This window comes from Laccaria bicolor, genomic scaffold (genome assembly GCF_000143565.1).
Source record: "Laccaria bicolor S238N-H82 LACBIscaffold_6 genomic scaffold, whole genome shotgun sequence".
Classification (NCBI taxonomy): domain Eukaryota; kingdom Fungi; phylum Basidiomycota; class Agaricomycetes; order Agaricales; family Hydnangiaceae; genus Laccaria; species Laccaria bicolor.
The window spans coordinates 988,441-1,013,766 of record NW_001889877.1 but is presented as its reverse complement, the minus strand read 5'-3'; the positions used below and the strand labels follow the sequence as shown (position 1 = coordinate 1,013,766).

General features: G+C 45.8%; 4 protein-coding genes across 4 annotated transcripts; 3 read left to right on the top strand and 1 right to left on the bottom strand.

The window, feature by feature from the left end:
* Nucleotides 1-10,974: 10,974 nt before the first annotated feature.
* LACBIDRAFT_324771 (uncharacterized protein) lies at nt 10,975-12,858 on the top strand (the record flags this gene model as incomplete). Its single annotated transcript, XM_001878451.1, has 11 exons — nt 10,975-11,023; nt 11,062-11,084; nt 11,136-11,336; nt 11,456-11,630; nt 11,654-11,672; nt 11,850-11,859; nt 11,912-12,067; nt 12,160-12,239; nt 12,286-12,418; nt 12,546-12,756; nt 12,803-12,858. The coding sequence occupies 11 exons, from the start codon at nt 10,975-10,977 to the stop codon at nt 12,856-12,858; spliced, it is 1,113 nt and encodes a 370-aa protein (XP_001878486.1).
* Nucleotides 12,859-13,103: 245 nt separating this feature from the next.
* Nucleotides 13,104-17,444, bottom strand: LACBIDRAFT_324770 (uncharacterized protein; the record flags this gene model as incomplete). The annotated part of the gene is made up of 15 exons (XM_001878103.1): nt 13,104-13,180; nt 13,223-13,719; nt 13,942-14,062; nt 14,157-14,342; nt 14,402-14,775; nt 14,828-14,962; nt 15,017-15,018; nt 15,255-15,371; nt 15,496-15,513; nt 15,717-16,076; nt 16,126-16,279; nt 16,357-16,428; nt 16,821-16,977; nt 17,027-17,219; nt 17,247-17,444. The coding sequence occupies 15 exons, from the start codon at nt 17,442-17,444 to the stop codon at nt 13,104-13,106; spliced, it is 2,661 nt and encodes an 886-aa protein (XP_001878138.1).
* Nucleotides 17,445-17,813: 369 nt separating this feature from the next.
* Nucleotides 17,814-22,421, top strand: LACBIDRAFT_324769 (uncharacterized protein; the record flags this gene model as incomplete). The annotated part of the gene is made up of 20 exons (XM_001878450.1): nt 17,814-17,969; nt 18,001-18,160; nt 18,308-18,322; nt 18,362-18,448; nt 18,506-18,598; nt 18,649-18,683; nt 18,740-19,135; nt 19,333-19,342; nt 19,469-19,609; nt 19,659-19,713; nt 19,806-19,859; nt 19,909-20,132; nt 20,434-20,693; nt 20,750-21,069; nt 21,122-21,259; nt 21,316-21,402; nt 21,464-21,621; nt 21,675-21,825; nt 21,911-22,135; nt 22,244-22,421. 20 exons carry the CDS (start codon nt 17,814-17,816, stop codon nt 22,419-22,421), a joined length of 2,943 nt encoding a protein of 980 aa, XP_001878485.1.
* Nucleotides 22,422-23,516: 1,095 nt separating this feature from the next.
* Nucleotides 23,517-24,109, top strand: LACBIDRAFT_315704 (uncharacterized protein; the record flags this gene model as incomplete). The annotated part of the gene is made up of 3 exons (XM_001878449.1): nt 23,517-23,693; nt 23,751-23,818; nt 23,869-24,109. 3 exons carry the CDS (start codon nt 23,517-23,519, stop codon nt 24,107-24,109), a joined length of 486 nt encoding a protein of 161 aa, XP_001878484.1.
* Between the last annotated feature and the right edge of the window lie 1,217 nt (nt 24,110-25,326).

The following is a 25,326-nucleotide window of genomic DNA, read 5'->3' as shown; positions in this document are numbered from 1 at the left end:
TGGATAATATATGAATAAATTTTGTTTGAATATGAATTTTTCTAAATTTTCGCTTCATAACACAATTTTTTTTGTAAAGAATGGATGAGAAATGAATGAGATACACTCATTTATATAACTGAAGCTATGTTCTCAGCCACTCAGGCCATTTTACCAATGGATATATCCATACTGTGCCTTATCTGACCCAAGGGTGGGAAAATCCATGGATCGGGTATGGTTAATACCCAGGTGTATCCATGACAGCCCCTATTATGTTGTTGTCATAGTTGCTGGTGGTGATGGTTGAGAGAGGAAGGTGATGTGATATGTCACATATGCACAGGATGCATCCAAGCACATGTCCATGAGTCATGTGACTCATCACATGCATCAACCCTGGGACTAGTCCTGTCTGAAAATCCTCAGGACTGTCTTCAGTCCTTAGGAATGGACCCTCACAGGACTGAAAAAATTGGCTGGTACATCAGCCAATACTCAGTCCTGGGACTGTGCAGTAATCCTCAGAAATCTGTGGAGGACAATAAAGACCACTGGAAAGGCTTTGTTTTTAGTCAGTTACTGCAACTCTCAGATAGTCATCACAATCTTAACTTGTATAAGATATCACAGAGGTCAATTGTTACAAAAGTTTTTATAAAGCTCTTTGAACAAGTGATTGACTTCTGTGAAGTAAGAGTTTATAATTACTATATCTTCACTAATTTTTCAAGATCTTCCAACAGACAGTAAGTAATGATCAGGCCACAATGCTGTAGGGTGGAAGTCTCAGCAATGAATATGTCATATACAAACATCACAAGAGACTGAAACTGAAACTGAAACTGAGTACATAGAATTTTTGCTTCTCCGTAGTATCTACATAACTCAATGATAGACATGTTGAAGAAACCATTGGTATAGGAGATGTAGCAATCCACTAAGAGAAATAGAGATGGTGAAAGAGAAGAAATAAAGCAGATAGATACACATACAAAACTTGACAATTTGCAAAGAAATGGGCTCATTGTAATCTGGATAGCTGTGTCTCACTCTATACATTTTGAAGATGAATATTGAGTAAGTGGTGACAGCAAGAAAAAAAGCATACCCTCTAAAAATGGGAGAGTTGTATGACACCAAAAATTCTGATATAATAGAAATTGGAGTTGACTTGCCCACTATATATTGGAAATAAGTGACCTGGTTAAATAATGTGAAGAAATACATACTTCCTAACAAAAAGAATGGTTGAAAAGGGAGCTGGAATCAGGAAATGGATCAAAGACATACAAGCTACAAAACATGAGCATTCTTCTATAACAAGAAATAAAAACATACAATCTGAGTTAGAATAAGCATATATTAGGGTGATTGAAATGAGAGTCAATGGACAACCTACAGCCTAAAAAATGAAGTGAAGAGATGTAATAAAAACTGGTCTATGGAATGCTTAAACTTGACTAACCTTCTTAAAAGAGATTGATTGAAGATTAATCACCTGATAAAGAATAATGACTGAATAGATACAGATTGAAAAATGAAAGATACAAAATAAAACTTACAAGATATGCAGGGGAGACCACATACTTTCTTGAAAAAAGTAAGGAGAGATAGTGTCATAAGAGTAATTCATGGCCAAAGGCAAAGAAACTCACCTTCTGAAAAGAAGCACCAAAATATGTGTTACAAGAAGAGTGCACATCAAAAACCAGGCCAACTCACAAGCTGAAACAAGACAGGCCACAGTCAGTCTCACCAGAAGAGTGCACATTAAAAACCAGGCCAACTCACCATACTGAAACAAGACAGGCCACAGTCAGTCTCACCAGAAGAGTGCACATTAAAAACCAGGCCAACTCACAAGCTGAAACAAGACAGGCCACAGTCAGTCTCACCAGAAGAGTGCACATTAAAAACCAGGCCAACTCACAAGCTGAAACAAGATAGGCCACAGTCAGTCTCACCAGAAGAGTGCACATTAAAAACCAGGCCAACTCACCATCTGAAACAAGACAGGCCACAGTCAGTCTCACCAGAAGAGTGCACATTAAAAACCAGGCCAACTCACAAGCTGAAACAAGACAGGCCACAGTCAGTCTCACCAGAAGAGTGCACATTAAAAACCAGGCCAACTCACAAGCTGAAACAAGACAGGCCACAGTCAGTCTCACCAGAAGAGTGCACATTAAAAACCAGGCCAACTCACAAGCTGAAACAAGATAGGCCACAGTCAGTCTCACCAGAAGAGTGCACATTAAAAACCAGGCCAACTCACCATCTGAAACAAGACAGGCCACAGTCAGTGTCACCAGAAGAGTGCATATTAAAAACCAGGCCAACTCACTCCCTGAAAAAGAAGGCCACAGTCAGTCTCACCAGAAGAGTGCACATTAAAAACCAGGCCAACTCACAGACTGAAACAAGACAGGCCACAGTCAGTCTCACCAGAAGAGTGCACATTAAAAACCAGGCCAACTCACCCACTGAAACAAGACAGGCCACAGTCAGTCTCACCAGAAGAGTGCACATTAAAAACCAGGCCAACTCACAACTGAAACAAGACAGGCCACAGTCAGTCTCACCAGAAGAGTGCACATTAAAAACCAGGCCAACTCACAAGCTGAAACAAGACAGGCCACAGTCAGTCTTCCAGAAGAGTGCACATTAAAAACCAGGCAACTCACAAGCTGAAACAGGGAAAGGCCACAGTCATGATCACAAGAAGAGTGCAAAAGAAATTAAAAACCAGACCATGACTTATCAGAAGAAACAATAATCAATAGGCTCCACAACTTACTCTCTAAGACATGGTAGGTAAGTCAAAACCAAATTTATTTCAGAAATTTTACAACCACTTACCCACTAGAAAAAATGCTCATATCCAAACAGAGACAATGTGAACAGACTATATTACCAGCTGGATTGATAAACAAAACCCTTAGCTGTAAAAGTAGCACAATCAACTGTTGATACTTACTTGCTGAAAGAAAATAGATGGCTGATAATAAGATGTGACATATTATGTGAAATAATTGCCCACCAACTAATGACAACCATAAGAATATATAAAACTTGAACAATTTGTAGACATACATTCTGCAAGAAAAAACAATAATCAGAATGACACTCTTCTTCTCTTGATAATTTCTTTGTTCTTACCTCCTGTAATTTATGTAAATCACTAATAGCAATAAAATGTTATGATGTCTTGGCTTACATTCTGTAAAACAGATCAATCTTTTATTATGATACCTTTTAGTTGCTGTTTATCACCACATACCTCCTATTGATCTTACAGATTAACTTGTGAGTAGCAATATGCCCCTGTTACTTACTGTCTGTTGGAATATCTCAATAAATTACTGAAAATATCTTTGTTATAAACTCTTACCTCATAGAAATCAATGACTTGTTGAAACCTCTCAATGAAATTGTTTCTAATAATTGACCCTTGCAATGTCTTATACATGTTAAGAGATGATAACCATATGAGAAAATTGCAATAACTGACCTGAAACAAAATCTTTCCATTCTTCAGACAGCTTAAGATCCCTTCTCTTTTATCAGACCTCAAAGTCAGCAGAGTATTATACCATGTTTTCCGCTGAAAAATTAGTAAATTTTGAATGAGAGTTACCAAAGAGGTCATAATTGTTTCATCCAGATTTGAACTGTGCTCCTGGAATCCCAAAAGAATATGGTGTGGCCAATTAAGGCAAGCATACTCAACGACATCACCCTCAAAAAAGTCTTTTGGAGGATATTTGACCAGATGCTGCAAAGACAGTATGGCTAGATGAATGTGTTGCAGAGGAGGATTGATAAAATATTGCTTTGATTGTGATTGGATGGTCAAAAAATCCCGGAGAGATGTGTGATAGAGCATAATTGGCTTATCATCATCTCCAGGAATTTTGATAATAGACTGCACTTGCAATAGCCCACAAATGACCTCCTCACACTGAAGAGAGAGGAGAGAGCTGAGAAAGGAAATGGATTTGTTCTCTGTCAGAACCATGATTGTTCCAAGAATCTGACAGAAGTCTTCTGTCCAAGAAACAGAAGAGAGGACTTGTTCATAGAGTGAATCTAGACCATTAGCTCCTGATGCCAGAAGTTTTTGCAAGGCCCTGTGTGGTAAGAGATCTCCACCAACACATTGGATCAATGTAGTAGCAAATGTGAATGAACTGCCAGCCTTGTCAAGAAGTGTAATGAGATCTTGAGCTGATGGCCAGGGCTTTGGTATCCTCCGCATGATTTGCCAATTCTCGTTATAGATGCAATCAAATGCGCTCCGAAAATGTACTTCAATGTCCTGACGAGCATCAAAATTCTCTAGCTCCAGACGATGCAAAAACCAAGAGTGAGAATTATCAAACTTTTTTCGAATATGTTCCTCTACCCTGCTCGTGAGGAGAATTCGGAAAGGAAGACAAGTCCCCCCAGAAGAAGCCCTGAGCAGGACATCAATGAAGTCCGCCATCTCAGCTTTATCATCACATTCATCAAGAGCATCAATAACAACAACAGAGCTAGAGGAGATTTGTGAAGTGTTGAGATGGATTGGCTCTATGACAAGTCTTTGAAGTCGGTAAGCCATAGAGACAGTCAACCCCAGCAGGGCTGGCTCATTCTCAAGAGCATGTTCAATAGATGACTTTGCACCAGGAACAGTGAGAGAGATCTGATGGGCAAGAGTAGGAATCAGGCAAGATATATGGCTGCGTTCACCAGCCCCTCGCAAAAAGAAGAAGCTCCCTAAGAGGCGGCCCTCTGCAGCATAGCCCTCCACAATGGTCTGTGCCAATGCCGATTTGCCATAGCCAGCTGGTCCGTTAAGCCAACAGACAACAGCTCGCTCATCATTACCATGGCCATCGAGCCACCACCGGATCTGAGCAATGACCTCCAAACGAGTCCCAGGGTCACATCGAGCGACGTGACCTGCGCGAGTGTGTGTAGCATTGCTGACAGGACTAAGCAAGCTGGCCAGACCTACATGTCATCAAATATATGAGCGGTATTAATGGATTGTAAAACTTTGACGTACTTGGAACGGGCGGAGGGCCATGAAAAACAACATCACGGCCGGCGTTTATGAGCTGTGCTCTTCCGGATATGGTGGTTCCGGTAGCGTTTTGCAGGAGCGCGGTGGATGACGAAGAATCCATGAGTGAAATGATGTGTTGTAATATGGAGACTAGGAAAGTCGGAAGGCTAAAGACGTCGATAGGTCGGGTGGTCGTCGTAGTCGATGAAGAAGAGGTGATCAGTCGGAGATCAGTTGTGTTGAATTCGCTGTCGGGAATCTAATCGGGCGACGAAACTCCTCACACAGAGCCTGTTCTGCTCCAAACATCCAACGTCAACTCGGACTACCGAGCCAACTCTTGCAACCAGCCCCCGCGAGTTTCCATTTTCCGCCGGCGCACTCAAAAACTCAGTCTTAGAAATCCACCTCTTCGCTGGGGCGAGCGAGCGTTCTGGGGCGAAGTCCAACATTAGCAGGGCCTTGACGATTGAAGCATGGGTTCACATTTTCAGGGAACGACCAGCTCGCCTGGATAAGATCACAATCTCTGTGTAAGACCTTCTATTTTGTCACCACTATGACTCTCTGACTCGCATTTGACAGTTTGAATAGCAATTAACTTTTCCGACGGATGTCGACCCTTCAGCAAGAATCTTGCTCAAAGCATAGTATGAAACAAGCGGAAACGATGGGCAAGAAGCCTGATCAAATATCTGTCTCCTTCAACCGACATCCGTCCCTCATCCCATTAGCAGCCGTCCACCTCCATCCACCTCACAACCCCCTCCTCCACTCCCCCAATTTACCTATCTCCCTTGCACGAAACATGCTGGCAAAAGGCGAAGCACTTTCCAGAACTACTCTCCACCCCCATCTCCGCGATCATTCGCCCCTCAACGTTAGACCTCCGGCTCTTCTTCCATCACCCATCCCCCCCAGTGATGGCTTAAATCCACCTGCCCTTCCCTAACCCAACCTCGGTCCTATCTCGCCTGTCGCCACCCGGGAATCCTCATGCAGGCGCCCACTGCGCTCTGGCATTTCCGCGCTTTGTGTTTCTCAGATAGACGGCCAGTTCCCTTTGTTAGTCGTCTTTTCGCGGGACTGGAACGTCGATGAGCCTCGGACTCGTTGGTTGGAAATAATGTGGATGGGATGGAGAGTCGCCACCGCGTATCGAATACTACCCTGCAGATCTGTTCGAGCTGCAGTGGATTCGCAATGCGAACGGATTGGGGAAGCTCCGATCCAAGCGCTGCGAGACGACACCCGACTTCCCACCTTTCTCCAGTCTGATCTCGATTTCGAAGTTGAATTGGAGCTCCTCAACCACAATTCGTGAGGAACGTGAACGAAGACAGCGTCGGCGAGGGTTGAATTTTTTTGTCAGTGGCACAGGAGACGTAAGAAGACGATCTCGACGGTCCCACGGACATCTACGTCCCCACCGATGGATGTCGACCCTCAACCTCAACAGATCTTACTTGTCAAGTCTCTCCTGAGTATCACAATCCACACCAACCCATCTGTCCTGAGTCTCCTCCCACTCGTGCTGTCTCATCCGCAATGCCCGATGAGCGCAATCTGACCGCATTTCCTGGATCTTGATCACCGTACCGTCGACTCGTTTACATCGTCTCTGGGTACCTTTGCCCTAGTCATATCCACATCCTGTCAGCCGTTTATCTCAAAGACGCTGGGAGGCACGCTCACAAGAACTTAGACTCTCTCTACATACCCTGTGATCCAGGAATTGACGTCCGTATGCTCTCTCAAAACCCAACGAAGATTCTCCTACCTCCAGCCACGGCTCACGGAAAGGTGTGCACTTTCCGCTACCATATTTTTGAACTGCCTTTCACGACACAATCTACGGTGCAGTAGCTCAGCTCGTACAGTCGGTCGTGCTTGAAAGTTCTGATTAGGCTGAGACTTTACTGGTGAACTGTGCTGGGAGCTTGAGTTTCGTCGAAGCCTTCGATGTTCACTGGTGAAGATTAGTGACGACGATACTTGAAAGAGCGCTCGCAGGCGAAGGGAGGCTCGTGGTCTTCAAATTCAACTTCAGCCCAAACGGCTTTGATTCATCAGTAGACATCGTATCGTGGAGACTTCCCGAGTATGGCTCTCTCTGTTCCCATCATGGCAATGGCTCATGAATTTATAGACGGCTGAGTCCTAGAATGAGAGACGCGTGTCGACTATCAGAGTCCTACCTGTTTCCTCTGTCGCAAGATCAAGCGCGAGATCTACTTGCTTCCCTCAAGTCAATGACAGACGACGGCAATCTCACCTCTGCAATTCTTACACGCATTACCCCGCTACAGTCTCACCTCTCATGTCCTGGTCTGTTTTACTACCACGACGGGGACACAAGCCAGCACCAAACGCCTTATGCTGGACTCGTTGGGACCTTTCACGAACTACGGATGCGCCGCTTCGAGGTCTCGTTATCGACGTGGATGTTATTGGGCTGTCCTTCGAGCTCTTGACGGACTTGACAAGGAAAGCAGTGATCAAGGACGTTGTGGACTCGTGTCATTCGGATACGATGTACATCCTCAAGTTGCGTCGCCCTGCACGCGCACTTGCAGGCATCATAGAATTTCCAGTCAATCTCTGCCAATTGTAGCCCATCGTATAGCCATGTCCTTGAGAAACAGAGTCAATTTGTCTAACTAGCATGATATCCATCTAACGCCCATCACAAGCAAACATTAACGCCATCCGGCTTTCCTCGAAAACTCACGAAACCAGTCAAATAACTCCTTTCAAAGCCCCTCAAAAACCCCATTGAACTATCAGTCGAAAAACTCACAATGAAACCTGTCTATAATAACGCAGAGAACAATCTCAACACCCCCGGATCAGAGGACAGCTAGCGGTATAGTGCGACGTGCCTGCCCAAAAACTCTGCAGGAAACTCGCAGACTCGGTGGTAGCTGGAGAGAGGACGGAGCATCTTAGTTCCCTTCGGGAGCTGGTGAGTACTTACTTGGGTTTGGTGCATATCAACGACATGATATATGTCCTGATTCTGTCTAGTTGTTCACCCCTTTGGCTATACGTATTGTACGTCATGAGGCCAAATTCTACACCAACGCGCAATGAAAACGACACGTACGAACCGAGTCCCCCCTCCGTCTCGGACCCCAACCCCCTAGAAGCCAACCCACCCGCGCCGTACTACTTTCAAAGGAGCAACAAACTGTGTTTGGACGGCAACTCAAACACGCCGTTAGCCTGGGACCCCACTGGTGATATTTATTCATGAAGGGTAGGGGCGATACGTGGCGGATTTCGAGGGGAGGTGCCGAAAGAGTTCAAGGTTCGTTCCATCCTGTTTGCTATCCTTTTCCCAGTTCTTACGAATGCAGACCAATGTCGGAAATTTCCCAGGCACCTGATAAGGCTCCGGCCTTGCAATGTTGATCACCGACATAATCAGGCCTTGCCCAACCCTTGCCAGCCCTTGTCATTTCACGGCAAACCTGACGAGATGATGCCGGGAAAATCCGGGGGGCGGTTGCCTTACAAGGCGACCAGACCTCTGATGTAATGATTATTTCCACGTTACAAGCTTGATGATCTCCGATAAGGTGTGATAAGGCAAATTGGGTCTGATAAGATTTGTCCAGCCTCGTAACATAGGCTCCAATTGCCTCTGCAGCCAGGTCAAGGCTATGAACCAATTATTGATTTTTTGTGTGTCTTATAACGTTATCTGTATCCTTTTGATCCTGTTCAGCTCAAAATGATACCAAATTCCATACAGAGAGTCTGTTGTAAGGTAGGCTTAAATACTAGATATATGAATGACCTTGGGAAGTTTCTTATATGCCTTTGTAGTGTAGTGGTATGTTGCGACTACAAATTTGTAGTCTTCACGTGAGGATCGCACGAGCCCCGAGGTTTTTGGTTCAATCCTTACTTGTTGCATTTTAATTTGCCACGTAACATTGTTAAGTCTAGACTGTGAATATTTATAATTTGGATAATCTTATCAGGCCTGATAATCTGATCTTATCAAGTTAACCCAAAACTTAATAAAATAACTGCAACGTTGTAAGCCATTATTAGGTTAGGGGTGCCTTGGGTGCCTAATAACCCTTATTAGGCGCCAGGGAAATTTCCGACAAACACCGCAGATTTATGTACCCTTATCCTCCGATATGCTAGAGTTCGCAGCGTTACGATGGAGGAGAGGGATAATGCGCGGGGGGTATGGAGGTCTTGGCTTGGGTGCATTTGAAGAAAGATCAAGCTGCGCGTCATCGCCGAACGCCCCCTTTTTCAGATCAAAATATTATTTACACCACTTATTAGATGGCCACAAATATTCACATTACACGAAATATTCTTGATAAGTGGGAAGAAAAATGGAGCTATGTGGCGCCTGTCCGATATTCAACAGAGACCAGGATTCATGGTTAGATGTAGTCCTGTGTTTACCGCGCCCCCAAAACCGCGCTAGAAAATGTTTATGTAATCTTCGGACTTTGAAACCGCGTCGCGTCAACATCGCCTCGTTGCCCTTTGGTTGCCGTGGACTCTCGACGCGTTTTTTGGCGCATGACTTGTCCTATCTCCTCAAATTCAACTGTAGTTTCTTCCAACTAATACTTACTATGGATAACAACGCTCGAATTGTCCGGTCGTGCAGGAAAACTCTGCAATTCAAGTACCAGCAACACCCAATTGCATTTCGCCAACATATCACAATCTACACCAATTTCCACAAGTCCTGCAGTAAAATCACTCCTCACATTGTTTCCTGATTGTCTTTCGGCCTCGTTATCCGCTAATTCCTTGGCTGCCCCCGGTTCTCTGTTCAACGCGCTTGGCCCATCGAGTCAACCAAGGTTAATTCAGCCTTGACGAAATGAAAAGGCGAAGCTAGAGGGAAGGTTTAAACGAATGTAAGGGTTTCTAGGCAACTCGGGGATTGACTCTATCCGAGGTTTTCTGGAGATCCTGTTCTGGCCGTCGCTCAATATTCAATTCCTTCAAGGAAAAACAATGACGAAAATGTTCGAAATTATCAGCCTCAAATATTCTCACAAGCACAGTGCCCCGTCGCCGAGATCTACACAATATCACAAACATTACACCTCATTCTCGCCCTCCATCTCGCCTGCGGCTATCAACCATGCGCGTCCTTCATTGTTTACTTGGGTAACCAATCTCATCACCATTAAAGACGATGACACTCAGCTTTAGTGTTTGAAAGTCCGGTTTGGTCCGGTTTTTTGATGCCCAGGGGCATTAACCGTAACCGTAACCGGTCTGCCTTTTCCCCAGAAGTCAAAAGACCAGACCGGACCGCAAAAAGACCGCAGACCGCGGTTTTTTGCGGTCTATAGACCGGTTTCGGTCTGCATCGGTTTTAACCGGTTTATGACCGGTCTTTAGGCCAATATTTTAAAATTATGAATCTGTAAATTTATTAACATCTCTAATAGCTTCAAAACGAGCCCAAGAACGTTAAATTCCATTAGGAATTGGTGCTTCTATAAAATAAGTCTGGTACATCTATTATTCCCAAAAGTAATTTACATTTTAATTCATATCTCTCTCGTTTTTTTACCAAATCGTACGTTCTTGGGTGCGTTTTAAAGGGTATTTAAGGGGCTACAAAAGACCGGTCCAAACCGGTCAAGACCGGTTCACGTTAACCGGTCTTTACATTTCAAAAATAAAAGACCGTAACCGCAGGTCCGGTCTTTTGCGGTCTTGGTCCGGTCTGGTTACGGTCTTTTTCCAGTCACGAGACCGGACTTCCAAACACTACTCAGCTTCGTGCATCCACTAATGACCAACGCCCAGAGGATAGCGGCGTTAGACTGGTTACTTGGAAGACTTGGGGAAATTTAGCATTGCTTAACTTTGTGAGAAGTACAAGATGCGCGCGCCTGTTTCTTGCTATCTCACCGAGTCTATGGCTGCCTCACGCAAAAATGGTGCTTGATTACAAAGAAGTGGCGCCTCCAACAGGGCTTCTTTGCAGTAAGAGAATCCGGAGATGATGAGAAGTTTTGTGAAAGCTCGTGAACCTAGCCCGAAATTTGTGAGTGTAACAACAAAAGATGGAAAATAAGCGTACTATGTTATCTGTCAGTCCCTTGGTTGGTGTGACTACCACTCCGATTGGTCTCTTCCGAGTTTGAAGGCCAGGTACATGCGCGTTCAGGTGTTTGTTGTAGCACAAGAGTTGGTATTGAGAGGCCGCCGACTCTCCATCTCCAGCTGCGGTACAGCAAAGCAAACCTTTTCCATCCAGAATAGCGGAAACGAGCTCAAGTTGGATCGCATCCAGTCCGTTCGTCCAATTCGGTATGGGTTTCTTCACAATGGTATTGATCATATCACGTTCTTCTGGCGGGGTTGTCGAGCTGTCATTGAGTCATCATAATAGATTGGAGATCATACAAGATGTAGAATATCAAGTTTGATGTGAATTGGAACAGAAATGCATGGGTTATCGCGTCGAGAGCAAAAGGCAAGGACGCAATATTGACGCGACGCGGTTTTAAAGTCCGAAGATTACATAAACATTTTCTAGCGTGGTTTTGGGGGCGTGGTAACAAACAGACTTCATATATTGTGAACCAAGGTATGACTTCACATATATCGAAGTCTGTCTACGAGAGACTAGGTTAGATGGCACTTTAAGCCTCACAAGAGAATTCCAAACAGACGGGGCTCCCTTGATACCTGAAAAAACTTCATTGTACACGGCACTTCATGGTAACACAAACTTAAATAGACACGGTACTTCATAAGTTGAAATCATACTTATAAGTGTCGCATCTCAGCTTAACTTTTAACATAGCCTGCACAGGGTAGATCGGAAGCACATGACAGAAAAATCATTACAAATATTGTTGACTCCAGGTTGACTCCACTTGTTACTCTCCTGGCTTCGCTGGGGCTTCAGCACCGTGCGACAGGCACTCTGGTATTGCCGAGTCCCTTCGTGGGTGTTTGCTTCGGCACAGCTGTGGGAGTTTCGATGACAGCCCTTCAGCACGACCAGCTTCACCATCTCCAGTGAGTACCGTTTTACTAGCTGCAACAAGCCAAACTGACACGCGAAACAAACAAGGGAACAATAACACATACACGAGCAATTCAACGTGTAGACGCCGCCGAAAGGACTCAGGAGTGCGGGGAACAGACACATACATTATGGCGAGGTGGACACGCTGAACGATGAAGGTACGTCAGTACGCCTCCATAGGTTAACATTACATGACCGACTTCAACAGATCTTCGCGCCGCCGTCCTCCACTTGACAAACATGCCGAACGATTCACTATGTGGCTTGAAGCTACAATCGTGTATACCGGCCGTGGGGCCAAAACCTCGAAAGGAAAGGGCGGCCTCTTGCTGAGACAAGGTGTAAGTGCACACCTTGACCATCAGAGCTACAAACATTGACTAACCTTCTTCAAGCAGAAGAGTGGGTGCGCGAGGTGTTGTGCACCTCTTGAGGACTCCGTTGACAACAACGAGTAACAACACGTAGATACAAAGAGCCTCTCCGATATCTTTCGCCGACTTGTCCTACCTTGCCAACAACACCAGCAGGTCTCTACTACATGAAGCCGCATCCCAGAAGGACCTCCGCTTGATTGAGCTGGCGGTGCTGGGGCCGACGTGTGTATTCGGAATCGCAAGGGAAATTTGGCGCATGACAGCTGGAAAGGACAATCACGTCCACATGTTCTTTAACCAATGTAAGGTCCATATCACTTGTTGCAACTCACACTGATGAATCTCCAGTTGCAAACCATGATACAGCCCTCCTCTTAATTCAACACCAGCTTCTGTATGTGTAGCTATGCAACGTCATATATAAATCGTATGTATTATGAATGGTGAAGCCCACTTCAGTTCGGTTGTTCACCGATTGCTAATAAATATGACTGTTTGCACCTTTCATGCATCTCCTGATACATGGCTGAAATTTCTGCAGCATACGCATTGGCACCCAAAATAGATTGTTCTTCTGATACCTGGATGGTTTGAGACCATGCTCTTGACATGGCAGCAAAAGATCGGAGGGTTCGTTCAAATTCTTCCTTCAAAATGTTGACTTCCTCATGGTGATGATCGCGCAAGGCTCGCTGATGAAACCATCGGACGCGATCCACTGAGAATCTAGGTGAGCCACATGTAAATCAATCAGAACATAAAACGAACCTTCGAGCATCCATTCCTGCATTTCCTTGTCTGTGGCATTACCAACTGGTCGCATGGTCCAATACCATGGTTCCAAACCTTCAGAACGACGGGTACGTGAAGTGTTGAAGCTATACATCCAAAGATCGTCTTTTGTTGACAGGGGCCGAAAGGTGCTGTCATTGGCAGAGAGCCCAAGTAGGAGAAGTCGTTCGCGAATGAAATTGTACCGATTCGCATGCGTGAGCGTAAGATTTTGTGCACGCTTGAGAATTCCCTGTGCACGTGTGTTCGCTCCCTGATTGCGGATAACCTCATCCTTCAGTTGGAGGTAGGCCTTTTTGTGCTTGATGTGTTCACGAACAGCTGCCAAGGCATCATGGGCCAGCCCCTCAAGCAGGGACTTTTCGATCTGGGCAAACGAGTCAAGACAAAGTCGTTCCCGATCCCCCTGGTCAAAGTCAGAAGGTAGTCCCAAATCTTGATCCTCAGGATTCTCAGCGAGTTCCGGTTCATCACTAGTGGACAATGTCGGCATGTATGCCACTTGAACATTTCGCCATTTGTTGATCTCACCACGCAAAGAGCAACGCAATGCTTCAATTGACGATCACATGGTCTTCTTTGTCGATTTTGTAAGAATTGCATCATTCTCCCTCAGTTCTTCCTGTCGGAGAAGGATGTTTCGTCTTGTACAAAGTTCATGAGGGAAAACATTGGGTAAAAATTGATCAACTTACTGACGAAGCAACAAAGTGATTCCACCGTTAATAAATGCAGTGCTGCCTTGCTTTATAGAGTTGGTCGCAGTGGAAAGTGATACTTCTCCAACCTCTGCCTTTGTGGCGCTCACCTCACAGTCTATCAAAGATTCCGTCGCTTGGCTATGTGTCGGAACTATGATAATTTGAAGAAGTAGTAAGTAAACAGTCGTCAGATTTAGTTTGCCACTTACATTTTCCAGATTTATAGTGGAATACACTCTGCCATTGTTTTTTTGCACCCTGCATTGGTTGGGTGGATAGCTTTGCCCATTCTGAGCAGAGCTCCTCAGAAATTGCCTCGTTTGCAAGATCAAAATTTTCAGTGACTTCCCTGAGTTCCCTATACTCTTCGACAAGTCGGCCACATAGGTAATCACCTGATTGTATAAAAACAAACCAAAAGATACATCTGGCATGTCAAGTATGGATGACTTACCCATTTTCTGAATTTTCATCCAATTCCAGAAGCCATGGAATTCATCAAGCGTGTCATGATGATGTCCTGCATTCATCTCCTGTGTACTTCCACCTGCTTGATTTCCCTCCGACCATGGATGTTCAACTGTTTCTCCATGTGTCCTCCCAACGCCTTCTGCATATGCAAGTGCATAACGAAATTGGCAGTCTTCCTTGTGTGCGAGAAGATGCATAGATGGGAAAGCAATGTCGACAAGATGCCCGAAATAGCTTTTCATACGTTTCATGAAATTGATGGAGTACTGGCAAGCAACATCATAAGTGAGCGTGGTCCAGAGCTCAGGAGGTACACCAGATAGGGCGTTAGCGACAGCATAGTCAACATGTGAGTACCTATTGAATGATGTGAGTAATTGGTACATGGTTGCAGAATGATATGATGTACCGCTCTCCAACATAGAGATCAACCATTGCCCCTGGACGGAAGATGGCGTGGCAAGCACAAACAACTGCTACGATCCCAGTGACATCAACTCCCTTCTGTTGGGTAAGACGTCTCATGTCTCCTGCTTTGAACCCACTACATGTATCTGGCTAGCCTTTTTTCAGCATTATCCACACTCAAAAAATTCACACCTACTGGTTTATCGTAGTCAACAGGCTTATCCCTTTCAATCTTACAAATATATTCTCGAAATTTGGTTTCATTTGCGAAGTATCCGCGACCAGCATTCAGGGAAAAATCATCAGGATCATTGACTTTGGCCTTTCGCTGCAACCGAAAGTTTCCATCCGTAGCTAAGAATAGCCGATGGATATATCTTGTCAGAAGTTAATTTAGTAAATAGGAGGAAATATTAGTCGGGACCTACGCAAGCTCTTTTGGAGTTGATTTCCAGTCTGGTGCCATATTGAAACCAGGATGCGGGCATGCGACACAGCTTGCTCCCAGTGTTCCAGGACTTCGATGAGGCAAAAATCGATCCAAGCTATGGCCATGGCCACTTCGCTTCATTGACATAAGATGGCGCCAGATGCGTGTGATACGCAAAAGGTCCCGATATCGATTCTACATTGTCATTGGCATATCTTGACATGAATGGAGAAACTCACTGCAACATCTGAGGGAAACTGACCATTGGTGAGGCGTACAAGAGCGAGAAAGTATCGTAGGCAGATTTCTTGGATTGAAGGTGATGAATTTGGAATTCATCTAATAGTTTAAATGTCAAAGCTGTCTCTGGTTTATTGAGAGTAGCTGGAAACCACCCGATTTTCATGAGCTGATCGATACGATCACCAGCGCCGGGGCAGTGACACCACGAAACACGAACACTGTGGACTCCATTCGTGTGAAGGATCGTCATCGAAAGTGACTTCCCCTGATGACTAGTTGGGGTGTGGGGGCAAATGGCTCCATCGTGCCCAAAGTAAAATACAGATCCAATAGCTGAGAGCGAACATTTAGCGAAGTATTGACCATTCCATTCTTCAACCCAGTGAAGCGGCTGGTGAATGTGGTCCTCAATAAGACATTCACGGCATGAGTAAGGGTTGTGTTTGCATTCTTGGCATCGAACTGAAGGGGCAGAACCACAACGGCATGGTGTGTTGGGTCCAACTTCCCGTGAAAACATCAAATTGAGGAGGCACCCAAGCTCAGGCATCCATTTTGCCATCTCGATAGATGCACCCTGGAAGGATAATAAGTACTGGGAGAGAAAAAATCAGACATGTGCGCACCTGGTATCGACACTTTGCCTCTGCACTTGGACCTGCGGGCGGCTCCTCCTCTCGAACACGCTTTGTCCCTCGGTTGTTGTCAAGGCCTTTGAGTTCAAGCTCTGATTCTGAATTATAGTGCGCATCATCCTCATGTCGACGTGTTTTCTTCACACTAGTCCATCGACCAGTTTTAGAGAACATTGGGGTTGGAAGTTTGCACGCAGCTAATGTCATACTGGCCAAACTCACCTGGTGATCTTGGGCCTTTCATAAAAGTAAGACATTAGTGATTGAAGAACGATCACTGTAACCACGTGCATGCTTGCCAAGCAAAGGGACTAGGAATAATAGTCCGAACTAGTATGTATAGTCCATTAGCACTGTTGCGTAAACGGTGGTTGTAAGGTGAAATAACAGCCGTCTCGTCTGATTCAACCCCCACGCAGCACTCCTTGCCCCATGACGACGTTGAAAACCTGCCGAAAGTTGGCCTACATCACCGCTTACGCTGGTCCGCTGTCCCCTCTCTCCGATGCCGAGTGTCCGACATTCACCGTTCCACCGCCGACCCAAGCATCGTTAATCCGAGGCATCACACGTCACCTCGCAGGCCGTCTGTTTATCAAAAGCGCGCTGCAAGTTTGAGGAATTGTAGCTCTAGATCGGACTAGTGAGCGAAAGAAAAGGAGCGGAGCAGATGAAATCTCACTTACCAGACCAAATCAATTTGACTAACACAGCGTGGCCCCATATACAGGGCATGCAAACGAGCGGAATGGAAGAGATGCCAAGTCTCCGAACAACCCGTGGTATGTTTGAGATCATGGCCCCACCGAACGGTACTATCGAGCCAACTTGACTTCTGCCGACCTTAGGGCACATCAGCAATGGCTGAAACTTTAACATTGAATGGACCTACATCCTCCAAGTATCCGGCGATCACTCCTGTCCACGGTCATCTGCCACATCAATACACAAGGTTGTGAGGCTTGCTGGGTGACGATCTTTGAGTGGTGTCTCGTTTTCTTGATCTTGCTAGTGGGCGGCGCGAAATTTTTACTTCTACACTCGCTACCCGAAAAGGCTTTAAGTGTGAGGAGGATCAGTTGAAACTGACGAAGAGTGTAGATGATCCTTACCTGCATGAAAGTAACGGTAAAGAACCTCTCAGGAGAAATGGGCGCCCGCAAGCGGATTGCGGTACTCCTTGGTCGAGAAAACCAGATGTTAGATGACTTGAAAAGAGATCTTGGCCCGTTGTCGATTGTTTCAGAGGATTCGACCTCAAGCGGCATGATGGTTATGTCCGAGGAGCCACAGTTGAGAGCTACACCCATGCAGAGGCCTGGCAAAACCAAGGCGCCTGGCAAGCCGTGTAGTTTCTCGACTGCTGGAGAAACAAGTGAGTCGATGTTGAACGTTGAACGTTGAACAAGCGCCACGTTGATGCTTTTATTTGGGTTTGTTGATCGATGCCACCTTCATGCGATCAGGAAGTAAATGTGCGTCATTCCAAGGCACATTTGGAAATTTGAGATAATCCTTGAGCATATCGATCTCCGTTAAGTCCGAAGCTCTTGGAGACGGCTAACAAAAGCCTTTATTCTATTCGTCTGACAACGATTTCTGAACAAAATACAATTGAGAATTCTTTATTTAATGTCAGCTGTCTTGTATGTAGATGACCATTTTCCGTCTCATTCTCAATGCCACAGTCTCCTCGTGAACAGAAATTACTCGAACTTCTCAACTTGTACATTGGGGAGTGGAAGATGCCGCCAGCTCCTGCAAACCACTTCCATTTTCTACGAGTTTCGATGGGGAAGAAAAACCCATCTGACTTCGGAAGATGGTACTTCTATGTTAGTAAGGCACTCTATGATTCATGTGCAGTGGGACTTACTTGACAAGCAGTGCCACACTTATAATGGTGTGAGTCAATGTCAAAACTACAAGAATTTGATGTCCACAGAGCTCACAGATGACGAACGTAAATTGATTCGTCATGAGCTCAACACCTGGGACGCTAAGAAGTCAAAATCAAAGAAGATCAGTAAGTATCGCAAGAATGGGAGAAAAAGTATTCAAAGATCACCATCCCCGATCCCAACCTTCTCTTCTCCTGTCTTCGCTACATCCCCACCATCAACTCTGGCTAGGCCAGTTTCTGATGTGGAGAGTGTTGTAAGTCGTGAATCAGATTGCAAAATCATTGGTACGTCACCCTATCTTCATTGTTGAGCATTGTATTCAGATATGATTAAAGGAGAGATCCGAAACATACCTTCCTCCTCCCAAGCCGTCCCAGACTACGATTCAGATAGCGAAGTCGAAATCATCAGTGTGTTATTGTCTTTTATGTTTGTGAGATTGCAATTGAAATTCGAAACGAAACCAGATTTCCAAAGTGTACCTTCATCATCTCAAACTCTTCTCGACAGGGAGTTGACCATTTCCAACTCAGATGTTGAGGAAATACCTAAAGCTCATGGTAAGTAATCGCAATGAGTGTTCAAAGATGCTATAACCCACAAATAACAGATGGCATAGACGTTCTGCTCATCCTATATGTTGCGGTAAGAACAATAACTTTACTCTATTTGTTCTGTGAAACCCACTTGCCATAATCCAGGCAAATGACGCACACTTCCGTTGGTATTCCCCCCTGCATGATGGAGCATTCAGCCCATTTTCCGATTTCGCACTGCGAGAGGCGCTTGGCTTCCCAGACAACAGATATGCAATATATGATACTTACCTCAAGGAATTCGTACATTTGCCGTCTTATTGTAGCTTCCAAGTTCAGGCCGGCGAATTCTTCATTCTTCGACAGCTGGATCTTACTGACAAGGATTGTCCGGATGTCACCAATTTCATTCACAAGAGTGACAAATTTTCTTCTTCCAGGCTTACGGCAGGAGCTGCATCACAGGATTTGAAAGGAAAATGCAAGGCACAAGATGAGCAGGATGATATTGTGAAGGAATCTAAGCGCATGAAGAGGGATTGTGTTTTAATGGGTGGACCTGTATGACGATTGGCGGTGTACAATTAGTAAATGCAAGTAGCAATTGCCGGATCTCTCCTTTCCGCCATCGTGCTCGAATCTCAAATGTGTACTGTCGAAGTATGTTGTTAATAATGTTCGATTCCTCATGAATGAACCCACCTTAACCAAACCTCTTGGCATTGACATTGGCGATCGATGTTGATCGCATCGACTAGCTTGGAAGTTGTAAGTGTGTTCATGATGATCTTGCGACTCGTGATTGCCAGTGCACAATACAGCCAAACATCTTGAAGTCGCCGTCCACAACGTCCTTTCCCAGTAGTCCACAACATCCTTGCCCAATACTCACAGCCTTTATACTTGAAATTTTCATTGGCTATGCTCCATCACCATTCCCAGCAACATGCCCACTCATTGATCACACATCATGGGGTCAAGATCCAAGAACAACAAACGAACATGTCTCGCATGGACCATTGATCAAGCTTCAAGGTCAGTTGACACTCCATTCATGCTGATTGACGTTATTGAATACTGTTAGGCATGAAGCCAAGTTCCCTTCCTTTTCACCATGTCGTCAAAGGAGATTTCGCCTCGTATGTTGTCCATTTTCTCATTTCAAACTATCTAACATCTCGTTACTATCTCAACCAACCATAGCTGCTGATGTGTTGGATCCTCACCACAGAAACTACAAAAAGCTTGCACATCAGCTAGAACAAGGACATTTTGACGGTCTAAGGTGCAAAACCAATTCAGTCCCCCTGATCTAGAGAACTAACCCTATCCAGTGATCCTCTCGCATTGACCTACCGACAGCCATCAGCGAGCAACTGTTACCTCCTCAGCCACAATCCGCCTTGCCCTTATGCATCCCTCAAGAATGCGACACACCCCACCTCTATGCCTTCGACAATGCCGCTGAATTTCGGGGATAGTACGCTGGAGCTGGATGACATGCCGGAGTTGGAGGAAGTTTTAGGATTGGAGGTCATGGCTATGGCCGTGGCCCTGCGTATTCATAAGTAGTCTTAATTCTTCTCGAATCCACCCCTTTTGTCTCCATTCACACGTTACGCAGTCCATTGAGCAGTCCATGGAACACCTCGCCTTTAAGAATAGTGAACTTGGCCACTGGCCACTCAAGACTCATTCTTTGCTGAACTTGGCCACAACGCAAAGTAGCTAAACTGGGCCACCAGCCACTCAAGACTCATTCTTCGTGCAACCACTCAAGCCATTGTCATGCTTCAATGCCACAAAGTCAAGGCGGGAACAGATATATTGAGAAGAGCGCTCTCTTGGTGTCCTTACAGCAATCATGCCTCACCAGAGCAGTCTCGGTACCACCGACAATTCGAGAGTTGGAAACGCGCTCATTGACCAACATGCAGCCAAGTCACGTAAGAAGAACCGTGCCCCCTTCCCTTGGTCTGAAGAGCAGCGTGCTTGGATGAAAGGTCATGTTGACCCTTACCTTGAGCTCGACCCGAAGAAATGCGACATGTGGTCCAAGCAGAAAGTGGAGGATCTTGTCAACAAGTGGCGGTTCGCCAATGCTGGAGACGCTCGTCAGGTGAATACAATGTTCATTTGATACGATTTGTTTTCATATTCAACGTGATTCTACAGTGCTTCATCAAATACCTTCAGAATGCTCTAGCCCGCTCGAGGACGTCTCAGAAGCAACCACCCATCATCAAGTTTCCCAGAAAGCGTGCGGAGAATGCAGCTGACTTGTGGGCCAAGGCTCCGGAGAACAAGATACTCCTCGACACCGCTGTTGCAGAGAAACGTGGGGATGCATCGACCAAGAACAATGTTGGCATCCGATCCACACTGAAAGCAGCAATGTTCAAAGCGCTATCTTCTAAAGAGCAGGAGCAATGGGAGAAGAAGGCATCAGAGCTGAAGGAAGTCTCTGCTGAAGATAAAGTCGAGTCTATCTGGGAGTGAGTCACTTTCGTTACATTCTTTCAATTTTTTCTGACTTCGCATTGTCAGGAACCAGGAAATTATGGCAGATACTCTTGTCGCCACCCTTGAGGGTTCAATCGGTATGGGCAAAAATCAAGTTGGGGATGCGACGTACCACGTCCAGATGGTGTATCTTGATAAAGAGGGTAACGTTCAATCGACAAGGTGATCTTTTTCTCGAAAAATATGTTCTACTATTGCGATTAACTCAATTGTATCAGTATTTGTTGTGGCATCATGCTCGACGACAAAGCATTCAAAGATGTCGAGCCCGAAACATACACAAGTCTTAGCAAGGCCTGGATCAAGTACGCAACCGAGGCATTGTTCCGTGAGTTCATTTTATTATGTATCTATACTTCCTGACAGTTTTCTCAGAAAACGACCACATGCGCGCCCCAATAATGAGTTCGCCATCACGCTTGCCAAAGACTCGACCGGAAATCCCATCCTGCCACAGTACGATGACTCATGGGTACAATCTCATTGCGCCGAGGTTTTAGGACATTATTTGGAGGGGGTGTGGAGTACGTCATCACTTTTTTTTTCCCAATAAACTGATCTTCATTTGCGTGAACAGAATCAACGGGATTGACTGAAGCGATACCTTGGTCTTTACTTCGAGAAGACCCTTCCCGTTGGATCGTTGATCCTGCAGCCGTACCCAAGACCCCGATTGACGATCCTTGTGTCATCAAGGGAACGACTATATTCAAACTCTACGATGAGCTGTATGACCTCCAAGAGAGATGCATTCCCATTCGGTTCAGAAATCAAGAACTCATGCCTCCCCCATCTACCACTTCCACTCCCGAGGTGGCGGCATCGAGCCCAACCAGGCCTTCAACACCAAAAGTTCTGCCCCAACCCAGCGTTCCCAAAGAGAGTCGACCCCAAACCAGCCTTCTACACTGACGTCATCGACCTCAACCCAGCCTTCCACTCCAAAGCCATCAACCCCAACTCTGTCTTCCACTCCGAAGTCATCGACCCCAACCCTGTCTTCAACTCTGAAGGCCTCAACCCCAAACCCGCCTTCCAGTCCGAAGACCTTAACTCCAAACCCGCCTTCCACTCCTAAGTTGTCGACCCTAACCCAGCCATCCACTCTGAAGGCGTCGACCCATACCCAGCCTTCCACTTCAACAGCATCAACGAGCCTAGTCCCTTCCACTACAAAGGCAGCGACCCAACCCCCACCTTTCACTCTGGAGGCGTTGACCCCACTTGCACCTTCTCTGGAGGCTCCACCCCTGCCCCCCTCTCCCAACACATCGACGACGCCACCCCCGAATTCTACTCCGAATCAGCCAACGTCCACTCCTGAGATGCCGGAACGTCCTTTGAAAGGACGGGGTGTTCGAAAGCGGGCTACTGTGACAACAAAGGGGAAGAAGAAACAAGCTGTTAATCTCGGGCTGGGGCAAGAGGACCCACCTCCGTCTTGGAAACGCAAAACAACCGATAATCAAACCATGGAGTCTGCCCCTCCTGTCAAGAAAAGCCGCCGTTTGTTGCATGCATCGTATGTTCATCCCAGATCTCTCCGGCACACATCTAACACGTGTCTTGACAGACCTGAGAAAGTTCAGATGACAGGAAGGTGGTAGGTAATCATGCTCACGAAATCCCACTCCCCATCCATTTTTTCTCGAATCCTCGCCTCGCATAATATCCTACCTCCAAGAATTCCCCGGCATCGAAGAAGTTCCCACTTCAAATAAATCCTCACCTCAAATGAATCGTAGCTTTGACTTGGCTTTGACTTTGATTCCGTTTCCGAAGAATCCCCACCTCCAATAAATTCCCTCCTAAATAGATTTCCGCCTTTGAAGAATCTTCACCTCAATCGTGAAATCCTCACTTTGCATTATTGACTACTTATGTAACCGCTTACTTAGAATCCCCCGTAGAATGTTATATCAACTTCCAACACCTACAAAGAATATCCGTCTACAAAGAATATTAGTTTACAAATATTAGTCTATAAGTACTTAAAATATTCTTCTACATGGCTCACCGTCTAACTACGAATATTCTCCCCCGCCTAATAAGCAGTTCTGAAGAATATTTTGAACTGATATGGCTGCGAACACACCCTGCCTTTGCGTCCCACTTTCGCATTCTTTTCTGTCTGTCCTCCTACTCCCCCTCCCATGACCCATACACCACCGCATAGGCCCCCCTCCAAGCTCTTGCATTACAGCAGAATGTGCTCGAGACAACCAGTCTTCGGTGTCCCCTCTCTTTGGATGAGGAAGATTCCAAAGTCTACCAACGTGTACTTGCTGGGCACGGATTTGAAGACAGACATCGTGAATGGAGTCAAAGAATTCTGATCCTGTCCTTGTGGTATGCTCTTCATTGACGACCTCTCCCACGATGCTCAATCCAAATGCAGCTCTTCCACAGTTGACTTGATATGGGAGGAGGGTGGCTTCCGCCATGTCACGGCTGTACTTCAAGTTGGGGGAAGCAGGACAGCAATGTGGCTGTTATGCGCCTGGGAATGGGGATGAAGATGGAATTGATTATGTTCAAGTTGTTCATCTTTTGGCTGAACATACCACTGCATCTCCTCGCGAACCGTCTTCTTCCAGTAAGTCCTCAATTCTTCTTAATTTTTTATGTGAGAACTAAGTGACCGCTTTGTTAGATATGGGACATCATACTAGGAATTCAATTCCTCCATCAGAATAAGCATTACAAGGGGATCTCAAAGGCGTAAGACCTTTTTCATTAGTAGTCGTTCGACATTTACTGATAATTCTTAGATTTTCACCTTCCTCACATCTACCCCGACGGTATCACAATTCTGAGGAAGGCCGGTTTCCTCGTAGCCATACCCCTAAGGCGTGGATCCCTCCTTTTTCCAGGATGACTTGGCTTCTTCTTCAACCTTATACCACAGCATGCGCATGGGCAGGGAGATGGTATGTGTTGAAGTGTTGGTGTCACGGAGGGCCTGGGGTGGCAGACGCAAGCTCTCAGCCCCAGTTGCGTGAGCTTGAATGATGTCCTTTGGAAACCAAGGGTGACATTTTGGGAGTGGGCAGACCATCGCATGTGACAGACACTTGTCATGCTCGGTCCGCTCTTGAACGACCGACTCCAATATTTCATAGCTGTTTCCAGGGATGCGGCCTTTTCTCTCCTTTTTTGTTTCAGATGGCAAAGGAGAATCCAAAATACTCGTACTTTCCCACTGCTGCTGTTGTATGGACAACCACACAGCTGACACCCGGTCATGGCGTCCAGAAATCCTTTCTCCTGCACTCGAGATCACCGATCCTTAAAGGGCACCCTTCACTTCCCCGCCAAAGTTGAACGTTAACTACAGTGATTGAGGTTCTCCCATGAAGACATTTTGATCAGGTCGTGAAGCTTGTGTTGGCGAAGGACGGTATCCTTCATTCCTCCTTCATTCCTTGTCCATTATCAGTTATCCCTTCCTTCTCCCTTCCCTCCACCATCCACGTACATAAACGACGCTGACGCCATGCAAACCACCATAGCAGTCATCGATAATGTTCTCGACCATCTTTCATTCGCACCAGGACCCTCAAAGATCAGCTACGTACGCGCAGATGCCATCGCCTATTTCGTAACGCGGCTCTTCTACAAATCCATAATCAATTCTTTAGCAAGCTGGAGGCACCATTGGGAGAATGGAGCCGTGAATGGGTGCATATAAGGGGGTGACACATTTGAGGTGTTTCTGCACGGCTTACATGCTGTTCACAATGCATATTTGGCTAAACGGAAGCAGAAGGAGGGAGATGTGAGGCTCGTAATCGTTGTGAAATGCGCTGAGAGGCTAGTATCAGAGTTGACGGTGCCAGACTTGCCGAACTGGTGAGCCCTTCGTTGTCGTCGTCATTCACGGCCCAACTCACCTTCTTCGATAGGCACAAATTGACTTTTGAACCATCTTTGTTTGTGAAGCCCCATGGAAGACGATTCGACCACTGTTGAGTAACTTGCCGAACTGGTGAGCCATTTGTTGTCGTCGTTATTCATGGCCCAACTCACCTTCTTTGATAGGCACGAGTTGACTTTTGCATCGTCTTTGTTTGTGAGACCCATGCAAGGAGACGATTCGACCACCGTTGAGCATGTCTCCTGATCCATACTTCTTCGTAACACCTCCTCACTTCAGGCAACCACCTAACCCTACCCTCTTAGGGTAGTTAGTTCATGCCAATAAGACCACCCTATGAGGGCCTAATACC